General features: G+C 48.5%; 1 protein-coding gene across 6 annotated transcripts in view; it reads left to right on the top strand.

Annotated features, from left to right (window-relative positions):
* The window catches only part of NSD1 (nuclear receptor binding SET domain protein 1), a 57,529-nt gene extending 44,963 nt beyond the window's left edge, over window positions 1-12,566 (top strand). For 4 of the 6 annotated variants that reach the window (XM_086851855.1, XM_086851854.1, XM_086851857.1 and 1 more), the window contains 4 exons: window positions 586-727; window positions 1,145-1,251; window positions 4,361-4,565; window positions 7,507-10,105. In XM_086851855.1, coding sequence (XP_086707981.1) covers window positions 586-727; window positions 1,145-1,251; window positions 4,361-4,565; window positions 7,507-9,854 — 2,802 coding nt within the window. In that variant the 3' untranslated portion in view covers window positions 9,855-10,105. Of the gene's footprint in view, window positions 1-585; window positions 728-1,144; window positions 1,252-4,360; window positions 4,566-7,506; window positions 10,106-11,929 lie in introns of those variants that run through there. The other 2 variants (XM_086851856.1, XM_086851858.1) reach the window with 1 other exon arrangement.
* The last annotated feature ends 578 nt before the right edge of the window (window positions 12,567-13,144 follow it).

Below are 13,144 nucleotides of genomic sequence, written 5' to 3'. Positions count from 1 at the left end.
GGGGAGGAAGCTGTTGAGTGTGGGACAGGATAACAGTGACTGCTTTATGTCTTTCCCCTCATCCTGCTGCAAGTTCACACTCACCATATCTTGTTCTCCTTGTCTGGCTGGTGAGGCAGACCCAAGTGTTAATATCTCCCTCATTACTACAAAAGCAAATCTCAGTTGCAGCTTCTCTCTCCTCTCCATCCTGTAACAAGCTGTGCACCAGTGTACCTCAGCTTACACACTCTTCCTGTTTTCCTTCTATACACTGACATGTAAGAAATGGGAACTACTGCTTTGCTTTTAAATAGAAGTTGAGGCCAGGAACCACAAGCACTGCCTTGGAAGTGTGCTGGGGTGGTATTTATCCAGTACTGATGCCACGGGGAGACCTTGATTCCCAGAAAGCAACAGTGGCACTGTCCTGGCTGTTTGGGAGCCCTGTGTCTTTGGAGGAGAAGGATGATGTGCAGGAGGCTGTGTTGCCATGTGATCTGCCAGCACTGGCCAGAGGCATCAGAGCTGGTTGATTGCTGTTGATGACAGATGACTGAAATGTGGTTTTCTGGGTGGTTTGTGGGGTTTTTTTTGCAATTCCAGGATCGAATCATTGATGCTGGGCCAAAGGGCAACTATGCTCGGTTCATGAACCACTGCTGCCAGCCCAACTGTGAGACTCAGAAATGGTGTGTGAATGGTGACACTCGGGTCGGGCTCTTCGCACTCGTAAATATCAAAGCTGGTAAGGAACCCACTGCCAATGCCTGCTGTAGCCTCGGGGGTTCTGTAGGGAAGAGGGAGGGTTTGTAATTCCTTGGAAAGGGGTTTAATTTTTATTTTCATACAGGTATTCATGAGGCTTAACAGCAGCACTAATGTGATGAAATACACAGAGCCACGGTGTGTCGGTGGAGGTTGATACAGGGCCCTGCTACAGGATTAATGTCCTTTTTAGCTGTAAAATGTGGTAGGGGTGAGGAATTGCACTGAATTTTCAATCTACACACATCTATGGGGAGATTAATAGTTTGGTGTCCTTGTGTAGTGGTGGCAGTCATTTGTGACATTACATTTAAAAAGTGTTTTTACTTCAGCAGTAAAACATTTTACTCTGTAATTCATTAACAACTTGCTTGGTTTTGATCTGCTCTTGTGCCAGGGACTGAGCTGACTTTCAACTACAATCTGGAGTGTTTGGGAAATGGAAAGACCGTCTGTAAATGTGGTGCCCCAAACTGCAGTGGCTTCCTAGGAGTAAGGCCAAAGGTATGATGCATCCTTTAAGCTTTTGTTCTTCCAAATCACCTCTTTGCATAGATAAGTATCATTCATTGGTTGCAGAGGTTTCAGGTTGAAGAGATCATTTCAGTGTGGCCATGGGAACAGTGTTTGAAATGAGTTAAATATTCGAGTATTCATTCTGAGAGAACAAATCTTAGTTTTCAGTTATCAGAGTTTCTATAAATAATGTCAGGAAGATATATTTTACACTGAAAGAATAAAAGAAAGTGTTTGGGGTTTTTTTTAATTTTTTTTTTCCATTTTTTACTTCTTTTCATGACAATTTCCATAGCAGTAGAGGAGCAAAGGACAGGCATAGGAAAGACTTCATAACTAAGAAAACACAACTCAGGCCATTTCCCAAAGTAAAGGCTTGAGTAAATTGTGTGCATGCATGGAATGCCAGCAAACTCACATTCCTATACACTGAAGTTGTTTTAGAGCCAGAAGGCTGCTACCTCACCATCTATTCTGCAGTAAAGTTCTTGGTTTTATTCTGGTTTTAATGAAGTGACCAATTTTTACACATCAGACAGACATAAGAAATTTGCCTTATCTGTGGTAGAAAAACCACCAGCTTTTAGAACTCACTGACTTTTTGAGGGCTTTGATTTGTAACTGTAATGTTGCAGTAGCAGGAATTGATTTCAATTACCTCCTTGTGTGAGCTGGTTCTCACTGGGAAAAGGAAATAACAGGAGCAGTTGGCCAAGTTCCCAGCTGTCACCCGCTAAATCTATGTCTCAGCTGTTGGTTTGTTATAAGTTCTTCACCAAATCAGTCTGTAATCCCTCTGCTCTGGCATGTGGATCCTGCTGGGACCACAGTTAAGGGTTAAAAACTTCCAGCAGCAGTTGTTGAACCCCATCAATATATAGGGACGATTTTATAAATTGTTCAGAGATTAGTTCTTCAGAAAAATTAACTTATAAAAATAAAAAATGCATGTCTTCAGAAGCTGACAGCTGAGGCGAGTTGCACATCTGATGTATTTAGTTCTTTTTCAGGTTTCGATTTAAAGTTCAATTGATTTTGTGCTGCCCCTGTGTTATACATGGTTTGACTGTCATTTTTGCCTTGAAATTGCAGCTTGCACAATGGAAATCAGAGAAAGGTGCCCTTTAGTTGGCACTCATGTTCCATTGTGATATCTGAGGCGACTCATTCCATCCTGATGAGATGGGCTAAAAACAATACAGAGAAAACAGTATCTTGGAGTGGTTTTTAAAAAAATTCCCCTCACAATAGATGCATTTTTAAGCTTCCTGAAGATACAACAAGACAAAACTGATTATACTCAAGTTCACTCTTAAAAGTGCCTTCTAACTGGGAGTGTGGAAGAATGTTTGGGAGCCTATTGTACTGCAGGGAGCAAGTGGGAATCGCTTAGTCCAGCTGTTAGACCTCTCTTAGACATTCAAATTAGCTGTGAAGGGATTTTCTTGTTCTCTTTGTAATTACATGGCCAAGGAAGTAGGCGCTGAAAATCGGTGGCATAGTTTAGATGGAGGCATTCAGTGCCTGCATTTTCAGTGATAAGAAAGGCCTGGCTTGTCCCCATTGTCAGGGGGAATGATGGTATGAAAGCAGAAACATCCACATGTGAAGGGGAAGGAAACAGTCAAGAGATATAACTCCTTGTTGACAGGAAAGCTGGATAGCCAACTGCAGAGTTCTGAAATTATAGGTCTGGAGACCAAGGTTTTTAAATGTTTTGGTGATGAGACTATTATGCACAGTGTTTATGCAGAATAAAGGATGTAAGAATTGCTTCATAGGCGTTGTCTCAGCACACAGAGATGTCCTGCATGGAGAGCACATATTTGAACACAAGGAGATACAGAAAATGGCACAGAATTTACCTTATGTCTCCTTAGATAAACTAAACTAATGGTGCTTTGATAAGGTCAGGACTGGAGGCAAGAAGCATCATCTTTGTGGAGTTGAGTGTTTGACACAATGGGAGGTTCAGCCTGGCTTGGAGGGGGCTTGGAAGAGCAGGGTTGGAGGAAGCCTTAGGCCAGAGAAGAGAGCATTTACTTGCCTGTCCTGTGTCCAGTTGTAGTCACTTCACTACACGGATAATTTAACTGTACTGATGATGCAGGGTTCAGTTGTCATTGATGTGGGAGAGTGAGAGGATGGGGCAGTTGCAAAAGAGCAACTGAGTATAGGGGGAATGGAGATTGGATATTCCACAGTACACACCTGGGAAGGGTTACAGCAGAAACAAATCCACCATGAGAAGGTCGTGCCTGGGTAGTTGTGATGGAGAAGGAGCCACTGTGCAGCTCAGCTGCCCCAGGACTGAGGTGTGGTGTGACAGCTGTGGAAAAGGCAAATGGGGGCAGTGCTTTGGGGGAATCCCCTGTTCTTTTGGCTTAGTGTTGATGTCTGTGTACACTGCCTGTGAGGTGTTATCTGAGGTAGCATGTGTAATTCTGTAACCTTTCTTTGGGATAAATATACTCAGTAAAGGCCGAGAAAAGCCACTGGGCAGACTGAGTGTGCTGACTGAAAGTTTCAGTTTGCAATTAGGAGAGTGTCCCAGAGGTTTCTTCAGGGAGATAGAAAAGTTTCAAATGTTGAACTTGATGATCTTGGAGGTCTTTTCCAGCTGTTAAGATACTGTGATTCTGGTGCAAAAGAGCAGCATTGACATAAGTCTAAACTGATGACAGATAAATTCAGACTGAAGACAGAGAGGGAAGTGATGAATGTGAAAAAAGTACAGAAAGGCCCTGGATATAGAATCATTTTGAGTCATGTGTGCCAGGAGACCTGACTGCTTTGACCTGAAGAGTCTGTGAGAGGTGGAACGAGCTCAGTGACACCAGGCAGCCCCAGCTCCTCATTCTGCTGTTGCTAGTTGTATAAATCCCATGTTCAGCCCAGCTTTGCTGCAGGATTTCCAGGCTCTTTGAAAATAACTGGGAGCTTTTTGCTGTTGTAAATTGGTTGCCAAATACTAAGCAGCGCTGGAGATGCTCAGGTATAGCCGGCAGTAGGATTTCTGCCGGCAGGGTTTGCAGTGGGAAGGGAGCAGGTGGATGGAGCAGAGCCCTGCATTAACCCACATTTGTTTCACCCACAGAGCCAGCCCAGCCTCAGTGAGGAGAAGTCCAAGAAGCTCAAGAGGCGGCCGCAGATGAAGCGCAGGTCGCAGGCGGAGGTGATGAAGGAGCGGGAGGATGAGTGTTTCAGCTGCGGGGATGGAGGGCAGCTGGTCTCTTGTAAGAAGTCAGGCTGCCCCAAGGTGTACCACGCTGACTGCCTCAACCTCACCAAGAGACCTGCAGGTCAGTGCTCTGCACAGCTGGGCTCTGCTTGGGTCACAGTGTTGGCTCTGGGTGTCCTGGGTGCTGCTCATGACCTTGCACTCTATTCTCAGCATCTTAACGTTTAGAGAGATCTTTCTCCCTTGAACAGACCTTGTTTCCCAAACAACCCAGCCCTGGTTTGTACCCCACTGTGACTGCAAAAAGGTGAGCCAGTTGCTGAAGAGGGAGCTGGTCCTTGCCTAGGAGGTGGTGCTTTGTGAACTGACCCCATTCTTGGGGCCTGTCAGAGCATAATCCCAACAATAGCTGAGGTATTGGTCATCACACTGCCCGTTTTCCCAAAGCAGAAGACAGTTGTGAGTTGAATGGTGAGGAGAAGCACTGCTGGAAAATAGGGGTTTGAAAAGAATCTCTTAAAAGTCTGAATAGCCATTAGTTCATATGTAAGAGAAGAGCACCAAAGTATAATCTAGTTTGTGGTGAAATGAGGGCAAAAATTTGAAATTAAAAAGTACTCAAAGTACAGTCCTGCCTCCAGCCTGCTCCCCTGCTTTCTATTTGCAAAGTTTCTCCTAACAGCCTGACTAAAAGCCACAAAGGATTGCCAGCTCTCTGATACACATTTTTTTACATAGTGAAAAATTGTTGTCTCAGTTCTTTTCTGGCTTATACAAACATAGCCCCAAGTTTTTATTCTTGATCTACTCTGGACTGTGTCCCACTTGCCTACATATTTTTAAAACTGGAAACAAGTATTTAAATAGCATTGCAGCTGAGGCCTTGCTTACTCTGACAGAATAGAATAATTATATTTTGTTTTATACATAATATTTCTTCAGAAATTTTGTTTTACTTATGTTTTGCAAAAATAACTTATATTGATGTGACGTTGATGGTTTGCTTTATCCTATTTGAGTTTTCATCTTCATCCTTTCCTCATATTTATTTCTTCCTCTTGCAAACCTGTTTTGCACCTGTCTTTAATTACACCTTGTTGGTGCAAGAGCATTTGTCCAGTTTAAATTCTGAGCCTGTCCAACTGGATTTTTGCAGTCCCTTACAGGCTTGATGTTATCTACCTGTATCTGTAAGAATATTTGCTGTTCTGCTTTCAGAAATTTAAATTATTGTAGAGATTAAAATACACTCCTGAAGGATGTAATTTGAAATGTCTCCTCAGTTTGCTGCAAGACTATTAATAACTGGTTTTTGAGAATGATTTTCAGTCAGTTTTAGCAATTTTACCCTTTTTACACATAGGCAGTGATTTTCATAGCCTACTCCTTAGAGTATCATTCAGGACATGAAAGGTTCAGCACTTTTTACTTCAAATGTTTCCTCTGCCATGGGCATTGCTGTCAAGTAATTGAAATTTCCTGCTTGTTTGCATGTTTGCTAATTGTGTGATCTTACTTCCAAGAGCTCCGGGCTGTCCCTGGAGAGGATGCTTATTCATTAGACCTTTTCATCCTGTCAAAGACCATTAGAGTAGTTTGATAGGATTTATCCTTCCTGCAACAAACTAGCAGGTTTTGGCTTATTTTATTTTCCATCTGTACAAATGACCTCTATAAGGACAGTCCCAGGGTCTCTGCAGTGGCCCAGCGTTGCGTGGCTCTCTCTGGGATTCTGCTGGTGCAGGGGGCAGCACTGTAGGCCAGGAACAGGGGAGATCATGGGAAGTGTTAAACATCCGTACTTGGAAAAAAATGCTGAAAAATTGGAAAAGACACAGAAGAGCAGTGTGCATATTTTGAGACTGGAACAGAAGCCTTGGACTGGCTTCAAAGGAGGGGAAAAACTTACTACGTGTTGCCTTCAACCCCAGGGGAAAAGCAGCGTGAGAGAGGGGAGTGGAGAGCTGCTGTTGCACAAGTGCAGGGAGCAATGCCCACAGCTGCTCAGTGCTGTGCTGCAGGAACCAGCCTCCCTGGAAAGGAGCTGGTAGCCACAGCCACGGGTCTGTGGCTTTGGTTCAGGCAGGCTGGGAGGTGCTCTGGCCTGGCTGGTGTCCATGGTTGCCCTCTGGCTCAGAGCTCTGTGCCAGGGCTGCTCTGCGAGGAGCTGCGCCCCACAGCAAGGCAGGGAGCAGGAGAGATGGGGATGTGGAGAGCTGGAAGAGCGCAGAGGCAGGAGGTGTATTTGGAAAAACATCCCTGCTCATCCTGTGGTGAGAGGTCAGGAGCTCAGCCTGTTGTGTCCATCAACTGGAAACATTTGGTAGAGCCAGCCACAGCCTTGGCTGAGGGAGCAGGAGGCAGAGCCAGTGGGCTCATTACAAGTGAGAAAAGCAGCAATCTCTGAAGTGTAGTGTTGTGTTTTGCCTGCTGGTGGTATTGGTACTGATGCTCAGTAGGTTTGCTGTGAAGATGGAGCTGCTTGGGGGGGGCAGCTTTGTTTTATTGTGGCCATCCATGGCCAGAGGTTAAGGGTGTGCTTTTGGGTTCAGAGACAATAGAAACTTAGCCCTTGTGATCACTGCTCTCTCACTTCTTCTTTCTAAAAAACAGGAAGGGATGTTCTTGACACAGAATTATAAGATGAATCTGACATGTTTGCTTAAAAAGTCCTTTGGGTGTTGTGCACAGATAACTACTGCTGTTTTCTATGAAAATCAGAGCTACAGAGATAGGCAAGCTGGGGGTGTGTGCTTCTTGTGTGCTTCTCTCTAGACACCTCTATTGGTTAGTGCTGTGCAGGAGCCAGATGGACTTTTGGTCTGAGCTGATGTGGCTTGTGTTTGTCATGATTATCATTGTCCTTGCTGCTTCTGAGAATGCAGATTTGTGTTAACTGCCTGTCAGGCTAAGGCAGAAAACTGAAGAGGACATGTAGAATTGTATGTGGGTATTAAAGGAGTGTTTTCACTTTCCCCAGAACTTCCTTTACAGCAGGCCTTTGTCTCTTTGCCCATGTCCTACTCCTAAGGTGTGTCTTTTCTCCCGTGTCTGTGCTGTAGGAAAGTGGGAGTGCCCATGGCATCAGTGTGACGTGTGTGGTAAAGAAGCAGCTTCGTTCTGCGAGATGTGTCCCAGGTCCTTCTGCAAGCAGCACCGGGAAGGAATGCTCTTCATCTCCAAGCTGGATGGACGATTATGCTGTACGGAGCATGATCCCTGTGGGCCTCACCCTCTAGAGCCAGGAGAAATTCGTGAGTATGCGCCTCCCATAGAAGGCCTGACTAATGGCGAGGACACTCAGCCACCAGAGCAGCTGCCTGCAGAAACAGAGGCAGACACAGACCTGAGTGTTCAGCCCCTGGACAGCCTACCTCAGTCTGTGGCCCTCAGACTGCAGTCACCAGAAAAGCCCCCTGCTACCCTAGCGCTGAGGCTGCCTTCTTCAGACAAGCCCCCCACCACCCTTGCCCTGAGGTTGCAGCCATCAAACAAGCCCCCCACAACCCTGGCCCTCAGGCTACCTTCACCAGACAAACCACCTGCCACCCTGGCTCTGAGACTGCCACAGTCAAATAAACCCCCCGCCACCTTGTCACTGAGGCTGAAGCCATCCAACAAACCCTCCACCACCCTCTCACTCCGGCTTCAGCCTTCGGACAAACCTCCCACCACCCTGTCGCTTCGCCTGCAGCCATCAGACAAGCCCCAGGCTGCCCTGTCCCTAAGGCTGCAGTCAGAGAAGCAGCCTATCATTGTAGCACTGCGGCCTCAGCAGCCAGACAAACCTCCCAGCAACGCCGTGCTCTGGCCACTGGACGAGTCCTCCAGTGACGCCTCGCAGCCCCAGCTGCCGAGCAAATCTCCTCCGGGATCTCCGCAGTCCCCGTTGGATGAGTCACTTGTTACTGCTGGTGACCTGCAGCTCCAGCTGTCAGATGAGACTCCTGATGCCCCCGAGGTTTTGGAGTTGTCGGACAAGTCCCTCATTGATAGCAGGGCCCAGCAGCCTGAGCTGCTGGATGAGTTCCCTGTGAAATGCCTGCATCCTCCACTGTCTGACAGACTCCTCGCCACAGTGGGGATGCTGCAGTCCCAGCCGGAGGATGAGCCTCCTGAGGCTGATCAGCTCCAGCTGTTGGATGACTCCTCTACCCAGAGTCCACAGCCACAGGCTGTGGAAGAGGCTTCCAGCTCTGTGGTGCCACAGGTCCCGGCCTTGGAGATGGCTTCCAGTCCTGAGGTGCTGTGGTCTGTTCCCATTGAAAAAGTCCCAGATTCCCCAGTCTCACGGATCTTGCCCTCAGAGAAGGCTCCTGGATCAGCAGTACCACAATCCCTGCCTCTAGAAAAGGCTTCCTTCTCTGGGGCAGTGCGGGTCCCCGACACAGAGAAGTCTCCCAGCTCTGGGTCACCTCGTCCCCTGCCTCCAGAGAAAGCTGCTGGTTCGGGTATGCCTCAGATCCTGCCCACAGAGAAGGCTCCCAGCTTAGGGTTGCCATGGTCCCTGTCTCCAGAGAAGGCCCCTGGCTCCCGCTCACCACACGTCCTGCCCACAGAGAAGGGTCTCAGCTCAGGGGCCCTTCGGATCCCGCTCACACAGAAGTCTCTTTCCCCCGGGGTGGTGCGACCCCTTCCTCCAGAGAAGGCTGCTGACTCCGGGACCCTGCGGGCTCTTCCTTTGGAAAAGGCTCTCAGCTCTGGGGTGTCTCGGCCTCAACTCTTGGAGAGGCCTCTCACTCTTACAGCCCCATGGCCTCAGGCATCGGATAAGCTGGCTGCTGCTGTGGCTCCTCGGCCTCAAGCCTTGGACAAGCCTCTAACTGCATCAGCTCCGAGGCTGTTGCTGTCGGAAAAAGCGCTGCGTCCTGTCGACCAGAACGCTCAGCTGAAGGAGAGAGGAGCCCCAGCCATGGAGCTGAGTCCCCAGCAGAAAGAAAGGACCATGTTAGCTGGGGAGCAAATCTCTTGGTCTGCTGGGAAGGTGGTGACACACGTCGGACAAGTACCTTGGCCTTCGGAGAAACTGCAGACGCACGAGCAAAGCCACTGGTCCACCACGAAAGCCCTGACGCCTGCGGAGCAGCCTTCCCGGACAGCAGAGAAACTACCAGAGCCAACCCTTCAGCCCAGCTGGGAAGTGGCCTCAGCCCCCTCGGAGCAGACCCCGTGGACATCAGAGAGATTGCGTGCATTTGAGCAGACCCCTCGGCCAGCCAGGGAAGCACCGGTGCCCCCAGAGCAGGTGCAGTGGCTTGTCACGAACATTCAGACAATTGATCAGATTGCTTGGCTGGGTGGAAAAGCACAGACTCCTCGGGGGCAGGACCCTTTGCCTGAGCAAAACACAGCGCTAGCCCGTAACCAGGATTCTGTCTGTCGTGAGTTGGCTGACTCAGAGCCAAAGTGAGGTTGGTGAATATGGGAGGCAGGTTTCAGTCGTTTAATGTTTAGGGAGGGGGAATCTTTGTTTTGTTTTTTTTATTCACTTCCCTGAGCCCAGCCCCTAACCCATGCACATCCCATCCATATTCTCTTGTGACATGAGCAAGGACATTCTCTTAAATCTGAGTCTGGCCCAGCCAAAGGGAGAGAGCATCTGTGACCTTTTACAAATGGTGAAGCTGAAATAAAGAGTCCACTCTGGGTAAAAATCTCCAATTCCATTGAAATGGTCACATTACTGATCCAGCATGTTTTAGCTCCAGGTTTGATTTGTGGGTGGGTTCCCAGGCACAGCCAGGGGCCTTGCTCTTGTTACTACATTTAAAGAAAGTGGATCAGTCAGGCTGTCCTGGCACTGGAGATGTTTCAGGGATCACGTGGTGAGCAGTCAGATGTGTGTTCTTGCCAGACTTCAGAAGCAGAGAAGGGATTTTTTGTCACCTGCCCAGGTCTCTGTCACTGCAAGGCGTTGCTTTATGAGGTTTGTCTGTGTGTTCACTGGGACGTGCTGTGTGTGGTTTGCTCAAGGACAGGGATCGTCTCCAGTGAGATGGGAGAGGAGCTCCTGCACTCGCTCAGTGCAGTTTTCTCCAGCAATAGGCAGTATCCATTCAGGCTCCTTTTTTACAGAGCTGCAACTGGCCAAGCCCAAGAAGCGGGAAATCTGGAGGAAGTCAGGGAAAAGAGAGATCTTGGAAGAAGTCATCTGGCAGTTTTTTCATTCTTGTGTCTTAATCCTTTAGCACAGGACACGCGAAGCGTTTTCCTGCACTTGACAACATAGTGACCCATAAAGCAGCAATAGCGGAGCAGAGCAGAGTGGGTTCCTGGAGGTGCTGAGCACTGCCCTGCCAGGGGGACAGTGCTCCCTTTCAAATTTCCATCCAGTCTCTTCTAGACCTCTGTTGTCAGCGTGAGCCAGCGGACTGAGCAGTCCTTTCTCCCTTTGCCTCAGAATGTGTTCCCATCACACCTGGTGTTGCCAGCAGCAAGCCAAGCCTGTCCCGCTCGCTGCACAGCGCAGAGGCAAGGGTGCCGTAGCTGGATCGGGACCCATCTCAACACCTTCCCCTTGTGTAGCTTCTGGCTTAACTCTTCTACAACCAAAGGAGACTTGAATTAACTGGACTGTGTTGGTGTGCATGTGTGCGCGCGTGTGCGTCCATCCAACTGAATTGTAGTTCTCACACTGGAACACGGTGGGCTCCAGCAGCTGGCTGGCTTTTTTTTCCTCTTCTCCCCTTTACAGTGAAGGCAATATTTAGTACCTGGTGGTCATTGGGCTGGTGTCCAGACTAGGCCTGCTGAAAGCCGTTCACTCAAGCGTTGAGGCAGAAGTTGGCTTGGCTGTGGTGCTCGTGGGGCACACAGTAGAGTCCCAGGGACCTGCAGCATCCTGTGACCAGCGGCACCCTCGCAGGCAGGAGAAGCACAGACCTCCTTCAGAGGAGGCCAGGTGGCACTGCCAGGCCTGGATAGGGTTGGTGTCCTGTCGAGGAAACGCTGCTGACCAGCTTTTTCCCACTCTCACAACACATTACCTCTGTAATTACCTGAGCTCCACCGATCTGGGGCTGCAGCCTCGGATCTCCGTGCCGCTGCCAGACCCTTGCGCAGCTCCAGTGTGTGTATCCTTCTCCTTCGGGCAGATCCACAGGCCCCTCCCAGGCAGGGAGAGTTCAGCCCCATGCTGACCTCCTTTCTCCACCATGGGAGCAGGTCCTTGTTCCCTCCTGACTTGCAAATGCCTGCTGCTCCCAGAGCAGACAGTCATGAGCTTTGCAGTTTTCTATGAAGGGAGGCAGACAGACACCTGTACCAAGACAAATCCCGATCCCTTCTCCTTTCCTGATGTGTGCACCCTGAGACAACGTCCTGCTGTAAAAGGCCGGGTGTGCTGGGCACAGGGGGACATTACCAGTGCTATGGTGCATCTCTTCTCTAGTCCAAATCATTTCAGATCCTTTGTAGAATAGCTCACGACTTGGAAAAGCTTTATGGCTTATGGAAACTTACTTGTTTAATGTTGTTTTTTTCCAGGAAGACTGGCAGGTCAGTTCCTGCTTGCTGCTGAAACTAGGGAAATGCAAGCAGCTTGCATTTCTGCGTGACTCCTCCACAAAGGGAATCAGGACAACTCAGATCCGTTGAGAGAGATTACCTTAAGGGCATTCATTAAGGTTTTTGAATAAAATTTTTTTAAAAAAATTACGACATTCAGTATATTAAGTATTTATCATGTGTGAGAAGGAAAATAAATCTTGAATTTACATTTATAAGCCTTCCCATGAGCTGGACTTAGTCATGTAGATTGTGTAAGTAGGGTTTCCTCAGTGCCAGCACCCAGCTAGCTCCCGCTGTAACCAGAGAGGTCTCTGCACTGCTCTGTCCACCTCCGCTTCGCATTGTCACGTGTTAACTAGTTACTTGTTTCATGAAAAAATAAACTGTGAATATTTTTGGTGCAGGCTTTTTTAAATCTGTAAAATGGAGAAGTTCTCAGTGAATTCTCACAAGAGCAGGTTTGAAAAAAAAAAAAGAATTCTGTAAATCGCGGGCTCGCGTAGCAGGGTGAGGCTCATGGCAGCCGCCTTTCATGCCAGCAGGTGCTTACCCAAAAGCTTGTTTGGAACAGTGAATGTGGATTAAACAGTTGCATGGCATTTCCCACAGCCTACTTTGTTGCAGCTACTGTCTCTGTTCTTGTCTCCCTTTTCCACAAGGATCCAGGTTTCTGGCTTGCTGCCTTGCGGCTGCTGTTGGGAAGTTTGAGTTCAGCATAGCTAGGAGGCTGCTTGGCAAAACTGGTGTTGAGGAACATCATTGAAGGAAGAAGCCAGGAAGCTGCTCTTCCCTCTTTGTCCTCGCTGGAGCCCTGGGTGGTGGTCTATCAGATCAGGGGGGCTTTTCAGAGGGAGTAGTAGTGTTTTTGGGAGTGTCAGGGCTGTTGTGTGTCACATAGACAAGGCCTGACCAGCTGTAGAGAAAGGTCCTAGCAGCCCTGCCCTTGTCCAGCCTGCCCTCATCAGGGAGCTTGAGCTGGGGAACCGCTTCAGGCAGCAAAACCCTTGTGAAGGAAACACGGGCATCTTCTGTACTCACGGTGACTCACTGTGGTGGCAGCTGGCAGCACTGCCTTGGAGGAGGAGAGGGACATGTCTGTGTTGAAGCAGTTGGGTTTGTTTGCTGCTGTTTGTTGTTGCCTTCAGAATGCAGCCAGTTTGAATCACGAGGGATTTTAAAAGTAGATGGTAG

The sequence above is a fragment of the Cyanistes caeruleus genome, chromosome 15 (assembly GCF_971803275.1).
Source record: "Cyanistes caeruleus chromosome 15, bCyaCae1.hap1.1, whole genome shotgun sequence".
Taxonomy (NCBI): Eukaryota; Metazoa; Chordata; class Aves; order Passeriformes; family Paridae; genus Cyanistes; species Cyanistes caeruleus.
Note: the sequence above shows the minus strand (reverse complement) of the source record. Positions and strands in the feature narration are given on the sequence as shown.